This window comes from Vidua chalybeata, chromosome 1 (assembly GCF_026979565.1).
Source record: "Vidua chalybeata isolate OUT-0048 chromosome 1, bVidCha1 merged haplotype, whole genome shotgun sequence".
In the NCBI taxonomy this organism is placed as follows: Eukaryota; Metazoa; Chordata; class Aves; order Passeriformes; family Viduidae; genus Vidua; species Vidua chalybeata.
In genome coordinates, this window is record NC_071530.1 from 106,446,554 (window position 1) to 106,460,255 (window position 13,702).

At 39.5% G+C, this 13,702-nt stretch overlaps 1 protein-coding gene and 1 long non-coding RNA gene across 4 annotated transcripts; one reads left to right on the forward strand and one right to left on the reverse strand.

Moving 5' to 3' along the window:
• The first annotated feature begins 521 nt into the window (after nt 1-521).
• On the forward strand, nt 522-11,142 carry RIOK3 (RIO kinase 3). Of its 2 annotated transcripts, none has more exons than XM_053943864.1 (13): nt 522-697; nt 1,474-1,595; nt 2,400-2,545; nt 2,674-2,778; nt 3,333-3,442; nt 4,154-4,297; nt 5,178-5,305; nt 6,187-6,372; nt 6,875-7,034; nt 8,052-8,132; nt 8,221-8,310; nt 8,624-8,731; nt 9,823-11,142. In XM_053943864.1, the coding sequence occupies exons 1-13, from the start codon at nt 632-634 to the stop codon at nt 9,922-9,924; spliced, it is 1,548 nt and encodes a 515-aa protein (XP_053799839.1). In that variant the 5' UTR covers nt 522-631; the 3' UTR covers nt 9,925-11,142. The 2 variants fall into 2 exon arrangements, with proteins under 2 accessions (XP_053799839.1, XP_053799846.1); XM_053943871.1 differs by lacking the exon at nt 522-697 and adding an exon at nt 999-1,125.
• On the reverse strand, nt 5,108-13,614 carry LOC128788687 (uncharacterized). Of its 2 annotated transcripts, none has more exons than XR_008431166.1 (2): nt 13,534-13,614; nt 5,108-5,293 (listed from the first exon to the last, which is right to left on the reverse strand). It is a non-coding gene; the product is annotated as an uncharacterized LOC128788687 (long non-coding RNA). The 2 variants fall into 2 exon arrangements; XR_008431165.1 differs by lacking the exon at nt 13,534-13,614 and adding an exon at nt 9,723-9,815.
• Between the last annotated feature and the right edge of the window lie 88 nt (nt 13,615-13,702).

The following is a 13,702-nucleotide window of genomic DNA, read 5'->3' on the forward strand; positions in this document are numbered from 1 at the left end:
CAATCTAATCCTCCCCTGGCGCAGCTTAAGGCTGTGTTCTCTGGTCCTGTTGATTGTTGTTTGGGAGAAGAGGCCGACCCCAGCTGGTTACACCCTCCTTTCAGGTGTTTGTAGAGAGCGATAAGGTCACCCCTGAGCCTCCTTTTCTCCAGGCTAAACACCCCCGGCCCCCTCAGCCGCTTTTCATCAGACTTGTGCTCCAGACCCTTCACCAGTTCCGTTGCCCTTCTCTGGACTCCATTTCATCCATTTCTTTTGCCGCTGGCTTACTGATTGGTTTGTTGGGGTTTTTTTTCCCTCCCACCCTTGGTTGCTTCCCGAGATAAAAAACAAACGTCAGCTATTTAACTTCTCCCTTTCGCGTCACCGCCAGCCCAGCGCAGCCCGGCGCTGTCCCTCAGCCGCCGGGCAGGGGCGGCCGGGCGGGGGTTCCGCCGGCAGGCTCCGCACGCCGCCGGTGGGTGAGGCCGCGGCCGCCCCGGTGACATCACCGGAAAGGCGGGTCACCCCCGGCCAATGGGCCGCCTGACGGCCGCGGAGAACCGCGGAGGACCCGGAAGGTTTCGCAGTCGGAGCGTTGCTGCCCCGCGGAGAAACCCCGCTCCTGCCGCCGCCCGCTCCTGCGTGCCCGATGGACTCGGTGGGAGTCGCTGCCGCCGCGCCCGACGCCGGGCCGGGCCCCGCCTGGCAGGGCAAGGTGAGCGCTGTGCCTGCACCGCGGGGCCGCGCCCGACGCTGTCCGGGCTCCGGGGAGCTGGAGGAGGAGGAAGAGGAGGAGGAGGAGAAGCGCTGAGGCCGTGGAGAGGGCGCTCGAGGTGGTGCCAGCACCACCAGGGTGGCGGTCACTCGGCAGAGCGACCCCAGCGCGGTTGGCTGCTACCGGCAATTATCTCCTTGGTGGTGAGAGCTGTTGTGACAGCCTGATAACTGAGTTGCTTCCCTCCGAGGGAGTTGGAGCCGAGTGAGCTCGGCTATCCTGGCGGTAGGCAGCGAGTCCCGGCTTGCTTGGATTTGTCGTTCCCCAGCCCCCGCCTCCCCGAGCGAGGTGTTGTGTCCCTCTGCGGTTTTGAGGGCGTGTTTTACGATGGCTGACCTTTCATGGCCCTAGGAGCGGGGGAGGGAGCTGTGCGTAAGCCATTGCTGTTGGGTCATTCCAAGAGAAGTTTTACATAGGTTGCGTGTCTGCTTGTATGCAAACCTCCTGGGGAAGCTTTACCCCTGTCTCCAGAGGGTACTGACACTGACAAACTGACTTTTTTTCCTTCATTAGTGAGTGACTATCAACAATTTTTCAACCCTGGTTCTCCCTATTGAGTTTATGAAACTACTCTTTGAGTAGTTCCCCAAGTATCTATAGAAGAGCCCTTACAGGATTACATGAGCTTATTTTGGAGCCAGCGATAGCTAATTATCCTGATTATTGTGTTGCCACTGCACAGGTCTTGCTGACTTGAATAAAATGCTTATTTACAGTGTCCGTGGGGAGCCCCTAGCACAACATCAATATCATGTTCTCTTGCTGATGTAATGAGTGAACAGCTGGCAAAAGAATTGCAGCTAGAAGAAGAAAATGCTGCTTTTCCTGAAGTGGTTGCGTAAGTTTAAGTCCTGGATTAGTGATCTCCATAGTTGTGATGCCATCTTCTCTCTTGTGCATTTTCTTACAATGTGCTCAGTGCATAGCAATACAGTAAATGATTTGCCTGTTCCCCCTAAGTCTGCTTCCTCAGATCTTCTTTAGTGAAGATGGCTTCCCCAGCTAAAAGTCTTCCTTAGATTCTCTTCTCTGATGCTCTTCTTTCCTTATTGATGTTTTCTATGTATTTTCTGGGGCTGTTAACACAGTCTGTAAGCTATATTTAGAGAAATGTCAGAAATGGGTTTTTTCTACCCTTTTAGGAACTCTTGTCAACAATATAGAATGTTATTTTGAGAACTATCAGGTATATCACCTGTATCCTCCCACTACCTGAAAGCTCTAAACTAAGGCCAAGAGCTTACTAGTTCTAAAACTGTACAAATTTTGACTATCTCTCCTGTGAAACAGAACAAAGCAACAATATTTGGGATGTTTTAAACATACAAATAAATATACACATGCCTTCTTTTTTTTTCCTGAAGAACATCTTAAAAATAGAGCTTAATGCTTCTTGCAGAATGGTAAACAAGCAAAAGTTTAAGTAAAATTTACATTGTTAATGAGTGGCAAAGAGAAATGAAGTAATGATCTATTAATATTTAGTGTTGGCTTGGAGAGGAGGCAGACAGCTGAGATCCATTCCTTTCTGTCAGCTCTGCATGAAGTCTGTTGTATAGAGTGGGAAAGTAGTATAAAGCAGTGTTTCTGCTTAGATTGCTGTGTTTAATTTTTTTTAAATTCCTGTTTTCATCCTATGTAGTGCTGCTGAAGGACCATTTATTACAGGAGAAAATATTGATACTTCTAGTGATCTAATGCTAGCTCAGATGCTGCAGATGGAATTTGACAGGGAATATGATGCGCAGCTTCGGCGTGAAGAGAAGAAGATCAATGGAGATAGCAAAGGTACCTTCATCAGAAGGAATATTTTTGCTTTGGAGCTGTTTTTGGCACTTAGCTTAAATTGGCAGAGCTGTGAGGAAGTAGCAAATCCCTGATAATCACAGACATGCTTATTTGTTTTGTTTCTCAAGTCTCCATATCCTTTGAAAATTATCGGAAGGTGCATCCCTATGACAGTGACAGCTCAGAGGATGAGGTTGATTGGCAGGATACCCGTCATGATCCATATAGAGCAGGTATGTGACAGCTTTAAACAATACAGTTTCTTCAGCCAACAGACCTGAGAGTATGACAGAGTTAAATTAGGTCTTGTTTTAATGTGAGGAGAGACACCAGCTACATTTAAAATCAGGTCACCTCAATGGGAGGTGTCAGCAGGAGGTTGGGTGGGTAACTTCAGGCTTCTGTCTGCCAGTATATTGGCTTCAGTGGCTGAATCTGGCAAAATAACCAGTGTACAGGGGAAGTATTGTGGGATGTGCTCATCTGTCATCTACGTTTGGATGATATGGTTACATACTATCTGCACATGATATTGAATACTCCTGTTGTAGCATGCCAGAAATGTGTCTGATACCCCAGAGAAAACAGAGAAGTAAGTTGTTACTTAGCCAAAGAAGCTGTCGTGCTTAGGATAGGAGAAGACTGCATTAAGATCATACAATTGAAGTAATTTATTCTGTTTTATAAATAAAATTATATGACTTTTGTGGATGTTGTGGGACTTCTATGAGCATTGGTTATGTTTGTTTAGGTGTAAAGTTTGGTTTCTTTTTCTTACTGCTGGCAGATAAACCTACTACTACACCAAGAAGGGGTTTCATAGGAAAAGGAAAAGACATTACTACAAAACATGATGAAGTGGTATGTGGAAGAAAAAACACTGCTCGCATGGAAAATGTAAGTGAAAACTTAGGGAAACTTATTTTGTGTGTAAAACTGGAATGCTGCAATTCAGCCAAAGAACCAATGCTTGTCCACCAGTACTGCTGGGTAGGGGGCTGACTTCTGTTTTTCCCTGTTGCATGAAAGCAATGCACTCTTTGCTTTATTGGTTATTCGCATTGGCAGTTTGAGTTTTGTGGGTTTTCTGTTTAAAAGTAGTTTGTTATTGAGCAATTCAGGAATTTGCACAGAACTCTTTTGGGAAAACAAAACTATCAGGAAGTCTGGCACACAAGTAAATAAAACACAGAAGCTCTTTTTGAAAAGCATAGAGGTTGTGTAATCTTTCTTCTAATAAATTTTGTCTGATAAGCCAAATAACTTATTTTCAGTCAATTGTTTGACTTACAGCTTTTCAGTCTGTTTATCTGTAGGACATACCTTTCATTTTTTTAAGGTAACTGGTGCAACTTCTGTAAATAAGGAAATGCTGCAAGTGCTATTTTTGAGGATGTTAGGTAATCTCATATCAATTTGGGCAGAACTTTGAGTTCTGAGTTTAAAGCAGTGGGTTTTTTAAACATAGTGACAACATTGCACAAAGTAAGTTTCACATAGGTCCAAATCTATCCTGAGTATTTCCAAATCAGAATGAGAAATTTGTTTGTGCCAACTTTTGGCATCTGCTAGTAACAATGCTTAAATTCTTATTATTTCTGCTCGTAGTTTGCACCTGAATTCCAAGTTGGGGATGGAATTGGGATGGACTTAAAGCTGTCAAATCAAGTCTTCAATGCCTTAAAACAGCATGCATACTCTGAGGAACGTCGAAGTGCAAGGCTCCATGAGAAGAAGGAGCACTCCACTGCTGTATGTTTTTAATAAAGTCTCTCTATCTACTCCTTATCTTGTGTAATAGCTAAACTCTGCTGGGTAACTTCTTGCAACATTCCATTTTTAGTAAAACAGCTAAGCAACATTATGTTAATGTTGCTGAAAGAACTGATATCAGCTAGCTCCTACTAGAAAAAGGCTCTTTGTTTGAGCTGCATTACTGTGAGAACCATGTTGAAGTAAGAGCAAGCAGCTACTGTTTTTTTCTCTTCGTCTTTCTAAACTTGTCTTTTAATCAGCTACATTGAATAAACTGCCTGGAAGTTATTTATAGAAACATCCAGAGGACTAATCCTCTGCAGTTGAACCATATGGTCCCAAATATCTGTCTGCATAACAAGTTCCAGGAGGATGAGGTGACCAACTGACCTAATAATTTAATTGGTAGACTGTATGGGTGAGTTTGAAGTAGGGCCTCTGGTAATTCCTGATGTGGACTTCTTCAAATTTGTGTGTTTTGCTTTGCTTTATTGTTACTTATATCAAAGAAATATAATACTTGGGATATTGTGATTCATTATTTGTAAAGGCTTCTTGAAAACACTATAGAAAGTGCTGTTGAGCCACAGTCTGTATGTGCTATTAGTAAAATATTCTTTGTGCTGCACAGTTGATGGGAAACTTAAGAGTATTAAATCAGTCCTGCAGCAGATTTGCTTTGCTTCAGATGTTTATTTTGGTTTGGCTTTTTTTTCTCCCTTCTGTCAGTTGAGAGAAATTTTATTAATACATTATTCTTTCCACTTAGTTGAATTCTTGTGGTATATAAATATTCTAAACTCAGGGTAAAGCAAAGAATTGCTTTATTGAATTGAGTATTCACATCTTGCCTATTAATCCTATTCATCTCTTGTAGGAGAAAGCAGTGGATCCTAAAACACGTTTACTTCTGTACAAGATGGTAAATTCTGGGATGCTGGAGACCATCACAGGCTGCATCAGCACGGGAAAAGAATCTGTTGTTTTTCATGCCTATGGAGGAAAGTGAGTATATTGTTTGTTACTGATGATAGCTTTAAGTACGAGAGATGATTTAAAAAGCAGAAAACACAAAAATATGTAAACATCTGCACCTTTTTTATTTCTGAGACTTAAAGGCTGTATTCATGTATATGCAGATAATAATAAAATCTGAAAACCAAATTATATAAACCATAAAGTAAAAAAATCCCCACTTTCTTCCTTGGAGACTATTAATGAATGGGGACAAATCCACCATGCCTTTCTGTGGAAAAAAAATGCATTCCTTATATAAAAAAGAAGTCTTCAGATTTTTGAGAGACTCTTTCCACCGACCTGCCCTAGACCACAGAGCTGTCATGAGGATCTTGGGCTACCTGAAGGTTGTCTTTCCATAGAGATTGCTCTATTGCCAGCTCTATATTTGCAGCTCAGTGGAGGTGCTGTTTGTTACTTTCAGGTTATCTTGAGAATAGTGTTGGGATGCTGCTCACTTCTTGAATCCTTCCTGCCATACTGGAAGGATTAGAGTACATTATGGCAACTGCATTGTGTTTAACGGAGTTAGATTAAACCATGATGTTTGAGAAAGAACTAATAAAACTCAAATACAGATAATACATTTAGATGTCAAGGGAGAAAAGATGCACCTTAAGAAATTGGGAGAGGTAACCTATTTGATAAGCAACTTAGAATCAAAATGCCAAAACCCAAACATTCATATGTAAGTTTAATCATAGAGTTGTTATAAACTTAAGTTGGCTTCTAAATGTGATAGAAAACTAGATCCTCTCTTATATTAAAAATTGCTGTATGTTGCAATGTATAAAACCCAAAGCCATGTGTTTGCTTGTAAATATGTGAATAGTTAACTTTGTTATTTATTTGTCTTTTCCCATGAGCAGTGCAACTGAAGATAAAGTTATTCCTCCAGAATGTGCCATCAAAGTGTTTAAAACAACTCTTAATGAATTCAAGAACCGTGACAAATACATTAAGGATGACTACAGGTTTAAAGACCGCTTCAGTAAACTGAATCCACGAAAAATTATTCGTATGTGGGCTGAGAAAGAAATGCATAACTTAACAAGGTAAAGAAAGAAAAGGGAAGTGTAGTTGCCAAATGCCTGTCAGTTTCCCGTTCTCTGTTTAAGGAAGATACTCTCTCTGTCTGGGTATTTGACTTTTAGGCCAAAATAATATACAACCTGCTACAGCTTGAATAAGCCCTTGGTTTTTTTTTTTTTTTTTTTTTTTTTTTTTTTTTTTTACAATTTAATAAGCTGTGTCAGCATCTTCAGTGATTTTTGCAGCAGAATTTACAGGCTCATGAAGTTAACAGGTTCTAGTTGTAAAAGTGATTAGTATTTAGCATTTTTAGATTCACTTACAACTTCAGAATTTTCCTGTGTAAAATACTGTACAATTTATGAAATTATTCAGTTTTCAGTTCTCTCGAAGACTTTGTTTACTCTGGATTAGGTTTTTCACAGAGGTCTCAGATTGCAAAAGAGATAGCGGGGACTAGAACTTTGGAGACTTTGAAGCTTTTGTTCTGTTTTTCTTAATCAGCATCTATTTTCTGATCCACAGGATGCAAAATGCAGGAATTCCTTGTCCTCAAGTGGTTATCCTTAAGAAACACGTCTTGGTTATGTCTTTCATTGGCCAGGATCAAGTCCCAGCTCCTAAACTAAAGGATGTAACACTTAGTAGTGAAGATATGAAAAAGGCCTACTATCAGATTCTCAGTGTAAGATTATGCTGCTGATTTCTCCTCCAATTCTGGGTTGTATTTTCTTTTAAGGGAATAACTGTAAGGACAAACGAGCACTTATTTACTTTTCAGGATGCTTACATAATTTTCAAGATACAAAGTCCAGAGTCTTATTTTGCTGCTGTTTAATGTGTGACTTAGACTCAGTAAGAAATTATGCACTGGAAAAAATACAATTAAATTTAATCTTAATCTGAGTGGAAACATACTGGAATTTGATGACAAACATATGCTTAGCAGCAGAGGAATTGTGAGCAAGTAGTCCTCCTTTTACAGAAGCAGTATGTGGTTTAGAAAATTCTCTGAAGTCTTTCTGGGCTTACCAAACATTTAATTTACAATGCTTAAGCACTCTCCAGTGGATCACCCACCCCCTCTTCAGCAAACCTAGAAACTGGAGAATTAATTAGAGTATTGCATGGTGGATGCTTTAATTTCCTATTATCTGCTTGATTCAAACACACCAACTGCTAACTGTCTACTCACTATTACATTATAGATATTAAAAAAAACCCAACCAGGCAACCAGCCCCACAGCTTGGTAACAGGAGTGGTCTAGGTCTCAAATGAATGAGACCAGTGAGCAACACAGCTGTGTCTTAAGTGAATTTGTGTACTGGTTAGGACTCAGTCTCTACAACTGTGAGAGACTTCGTCCCATTTGATAGGAGTGAAAGTGGCATTTAGAGAATATGCTTATCTGTCTCCTGCACTTGGACTGCTTGGCAGAGCTGACTTGAGTTTACCAGAGCAGCTCTTCTGACTTTGCCAAAGCTAAGCTCAGTGATAAAATGCTTAGTGTGCTGGCAGTTTGCCAAAATTGCAGTTCCCTGGATGGAAGTGTATTGAACACTTGGGTAATTTACATAATTATGTGGGTGATTAGGGAAAGGTTTGGGTTGTTTTGGCTTTTTTTTTTTTTTTTTTTAAGTCATGCTAGCAATATTTTTTTGGAGTATAGCATACTTCCTTCATTAATTTGTTTCCTTGCAGATGATGCAGCAGTTGTATAGGGAGTGCAATCTGGTCCATGCAGATCTGAGTGAATACAACATGCTTTGGCATGATGGGAAGGTGAGTTTGTTCTTAATTTGGGGGGGAAAAGTTTTATCTACTGTGAAACAGTAATACAAAGTGAATTGCTATTTCTCTGTGACTACAGGTCTGGCTCATTGATGTCAGTCAGTCTGTGGAGCCAACCCATCCTCATGGACTTGAGTTTTTGTTCAGAGACTGTAGGAATGTTTCACAGGTAGGACTTCCTTGTCTGACAGTCTTCTGTTATGCTGCATGTTTTCGAAGATACAAGATATCTTAGATATGTAGAAGATTACTCTTGCACATTTTCAATGCTGATAGTGTCCTTCTCTGAAAGTGAAAAAAAATGTGGAAAAGTAAAATTATACCACTAGAACTTAAAACTGGAACTTCCTTTGGTTATGTTTATCCTTGGGTCAACAAAAACAAAAATGTAATTTTGGGTAAATGTAGTAACTGGGGAAAGTCAAAGGAATATTTTGTTCTGTGTAGTAAAGTGTTTAATGTGTGCTCTTTATATTGACTAGTTCTTCCAGAAAGGAGGCGTGGCAGAAGCACTTAATGAGCGTGAACTTTTCAACGCTGTCTCAGGTTTAAATATTACAGCTGACAATGAAGTGGACTTCCAAGCAGAGGTATAGTTTTCTCTGTCTAACAATTTAAATTTGGTTAGCTATGGTAGCTATTATAATACCTTAACTTTCCAGATTTAGTTTGTGTGATTACTGTGAGTAAAAATTCAGCAGTCATTCTGCATCTCTTTTTAAAACCTTGAGTATTTCAACCTAGTACAAACATTTACAGAAACTCAGACTGACAGACCTCTCCACTCCCTTTCCTGATCCCCGTGCTCCCAAGCAGAAAAGATTTCATGTTGAATATAGTTGATTCATTTCAGCATTAAGGCAAATCTAGTGATCTGTTTTAGTTTAAAAGCTGTTGTCTTGCCTTATATACATTAAAGGTTGTATAACAAAATGAAAGTTGGGTTAAAAAGAATACTTATTCTACTGTTTATTTTTCATGGTTTAGATGTTAATTTATTTGAATTTAAAGTTTAAGCTAGCATTTTTAATTTTGAAGCTTAAAATCGTGCTAATGTAAATATGGACTTAGGAATCTTTGGTCACTGTTGGCTTTTAGTTTTCAACCTTTGACTGTAACTCCTCAAGGCCTGTGTCCTGATACCAGATTTAAAAAAAAACAAGTTGTCAAATGTTCCATATTTTCCACTTAAAGTAAGGGCAATGTGGCAATTCTACTCTCCCTAATTACTAGTGCCATTGCAGGTTTGTGCTAGTCCAGCATGGAGTAGGTGGGAGCTGGTAAGTAGGTGACTCCTGGGGCAGGTGGTCAAAGTAAGAAAGAGATAAATGGAATATAGTGCCACAGTTCCACAGTCTCTGTGTCATTGGAGAAAGGCACACTTCTGTACTTTGAGGAATACAGCTGAAGTCTTAAGAAATCATACAGTCCTCCCTGCAACTGGTGCGTTTTGGTTACATAGCTTCAAATTGTAAAGGAGTGCTGCTCATTTTAGTAACTTGTTGAGAACAGATACTTGAAGGTGTACCTGGCTGTATTTGAGCTGTTACTGAATATTTGAAATAGCAACATTTTACATACCTGCTCCGGCCTCAAAAGCTACTTTTTAATGCTGTTTAGAAGCCTTCTGCTACTGGCATGGTTTTATGATTTCAACATGGCTTTATTTTTGGCTCTCTAGATTGAAGCTTTGGAGAAGATGAATGAAGATCACGTGCAGAATCATGGAAAGAAACAGTCAACGTTTTCCAGTGATGGAGACCCACCTATATATGATGAATAGCACTGAGTTTATAGTCGCTGACAAAACAAAACACAAATTTACTGCTTCTAACTACGTTGGTGCAGTGGTAAATGTCAACTGCCAGTGTCAAGAGAGTGGTTGGCTGGGAATACCAAAATGGAAAACACAGCAAGCATATGGTGATGCCTTGGTGGTTTGCTTTTTTTTTTTTAACTTGTCCCACACATCAGGCTGGCACTGTGAGAATGGACCGTCACTACCACTGAACAGACTGACAACTTCACCAATTGCCCAGTTACATTAGACTAATGTAGCTCAGATGGTCATATTTTGCATGATTCAGAGCTTACATGTCTTTTAATCTAAAAAAAAAATTAAAAATCATCTATATTGTCCAAAGTATCTAGTGGGAAAGCACACTAGAAGAGTCGCTCTCTTTTTTTTTCCTAATGCAGCTTGGAAAACTAACTAAACATTCTTTATGGACACAATGTCTTTCATTCATCTCCACCGAGGGCAAAATGAAAAGGCAAACTATGCACTGCCATCATATGAAAATGTTAATTTAGCAAAGTAATATATTTATAAATGTAAAAGTCTGGACTTTTTCATTTGAAGTACAGGGAATGTGGCTCTAATTATCTCTGTAAATACTATTGGGTATTACGTGGGAAATATATTTGAAATCCAACCAGCAGAGGACTTCCTTGGTGGCATGCCAGGAAATCCTGAGTCAACGATGTATAATAAAAAGTCAATTCAGGAAGCTTCACTCTTAATACACAGGTGGTTGCAAGAACTTGGTGCAAGCCAAAAATAAAACTATAATAATCCTGTCTCTACCTAGAATATCAGTTTGGAACATCAAATGTTCCTGCCCTGAAGATAATCATAGACAATTCTGAGTATTCTTTTTGCACCTGTAAGCAAAAAAAGCTTTGTTTAGAAATAATGATGACTGATACTGGTTTCCACAGACTATTTATTCTTTTTTTTTTTTTCCAGCAATTTCTAAAAATCTACTGATGTTTCTCTCCAAAAAACACATTTAAAGATGAACTGATGTGGTGGGATAGTTTGGAATTAAGGAATTCTAATCAACTTCTTTTTAACTGATTTCTGGTTTCTAGTTTCTGATGCTGCTCTTTATCAAGCAGAATATAGTGATGCTACATGTGACGTCACAGTGTGCTATGAAAGTGACTTTTTAATCTTTTTGTTGGAAAACTGGTGGTGAAGTAAAATGTTAAGATCTTGTGGTGGTATTCTTGCATGGTTCTTTGCATCACAGAGGCCTTCATTGATCTTTGGTGCTTCACTAGAGCAGTCTTAGGGTAGGACTACACTAATTCTTTACAACAATATAAAAATGAATCTTTGGGTGGGTACTACATGAACAGTAAACAACCTTGCTTTTGCCAGTTTCATCCCAACACTTGGATCCTCTTCCTTTTTCTAAATCAGACAAGTATCTGGCATTTACCCCTTACTTCTGAAATAAAGGAATTTGAATCTTTGGGATACTTAAGTCTGTTTCGAATTTCTCAGTGAAGAAGTTTCCCAAAGTAATGGTATCAGGGAAAGAACAGACTAGCTACTGCAAGGGAAGTGCTAACTCTGTAGGAAGACTACAAGCTGCTGTTGTCAAAGATATCCAGATCTCCTTCAGAGGAGAAGGCTTTTTTTTTTTTTTTTTTTTTTTTAATATAGTCTTATTCTTGGCTTATAACTAGTTTTAATATTCTTAACATTTCTTAGGGGGGGAAAAAATCTCAGAACAGTTGCTAATACTTTAAAATGTTCTTGTAGAAGGAAGATTATGATTGCTATAGCTATTTGCATCAAGTGAGAGGAAGAAGGCAGAAATAACAGGAAGTGAAGGGAGGGTGTGTTTTGAGTTACTATTTGAAACAGGCTTGTATCTCTGTGCTTGGTCCAAAGCCTCAGTTGTAACTGTCATTTTTAATTTCTTGCTAAAATCTGTTTAGCACAGGCTTAAGAAAACCAAACACGCCCCAATTGAATGAAGCCATTTTTCTTGAGTCAAATTTAAAGCTACTGGGCCCAAATATATGATATACTATATATTATATACTATATCATATATTAATATATTTTCACTTCCAGCAGTAAAATTGGCTCTGGAATTTGCTTTGAGATTTTAAGACACTTGGGCATGTTTCCAAGTAGTTGAAAACAATCATTTGCTAAAAGAAGCATTTTCCTGGACTCCTTTGAAATAAAAAGTTTATTACTGGGCAAATAGAATCTTAGAATAGAATAGAATAGAATTTGAAATTGGCCATTAAGGTTTATTACTATCAGACAAGTTATTGGTTGTGTGTGTTATTTACTCATCTGCTGATTTCCCCTCAAAGATACCTCAGTTTCTATTGCAATTGTAGGAAGTCCATACTGGTTTTTAGAGAAGTAGGAAAGAGTAAATGTCAGTAGAATTTCTTAAATTTTCACCGTGGATTAACTAAACTTCTAGCTACCAAGCAATAAATTTTGTTACTTTGTAAAAAAATATAAACTTTAAGGTACTTTAAATGCTTTGGATATATTTGTCACCTCCAGTTAACAGAATTGTTTGGTAATGCAGGAGGGTTCTGGAGAACAGTTTGTTGTAATTCTTAGTTGTGACTTTAGTATCTTTATGTGAAATCTCTTTAGTATCTGATGTGAAATTAGTGCAGGTGGACTAACTGGGTCACAAGTCATCCAACAGTTGTTTGCATGATACTGTGTTACTACCTGGTACTTAAATTTCTATTTCTCCCATATTAAACTGTGCTACCATTTTAATCTGAAATTTTAAAAATTGTTATGATCTTAGTCAGTTTTCCCCCCTATTTTTAAATTTTCGTTTCGAAACCAATAAGCAAATACATAATTGATATTTTCAGACAATTTGTAGATCATAATGTAGGGCTTACAGCTAGTGAGCTAAGGCATTAGCCAGTGCATCAACACAAAAGATCCCATCGCTGTTTTGTTGTCCAAACTAAAATAGATGTTCAGCATAAATGCTGAGGACCAAGCCCGTCCTCAGCACTTCAATAACTTGACTTCAATAATGCTTTATTAATATTTTTCCTGAGCCATTTTACAACATTAAAAAGCAGTTTCCTGCCAAGGAGCAGGATCAATAGTGACAGTGATGATGCAGTAATTGTGGACAAATAATGGCAGATCTCGGAAGCAGTTGTTTCCTTTTTTTTTCTCCACATAAAAGTTTTGCGTTTCTTTTTGGTTGGTTGGTTTTAAAATCACTATAAACGATTGGGCTAAAAGCCCCAGTCTGCTGCTGTGGCCTCCACACTTGGTTAAGACAGTGGTTTTGCTTGCCTAACCACTTTAAAGTCCACTAGCTTTGCTTTTAAAAGCAGAATAAATCCTCCCAGCTAGAGCAGTGCCCTGATAAGTGACACTGGTTAGAGTCAGAGCTTACCCTGGCACCTTAATTCCCTTATTTCCCTCCTCTAATACGTGCCCTCCTAAATACTTGCAATGTGTTCCCGCATTGTAACGCTATGCTCATTCCACGTCTTTCTTTTCTACCACCTTGCCAGCACTCACGCCTTTCCTGAAGCAGATTTTGCGGCTTCCCAGGTTTCTGTTTCCGTTTGTTAAGCTCACTGATACCTTTCAAACACCGGCGTTCGGCAGTGCCGGCCGTTCCCGGTCCCGGTCTCCCTCAGCAGCGCTCCCTGTCCCCGGTCCCTCTCGCGGGCCGCTGCGCCTTTAAGGCGGGAGCGTGCCGCGTCACGCGCGGGGGGAGTGTAAACAGGAAGCGGCCGCCCGAGAGCGGGGG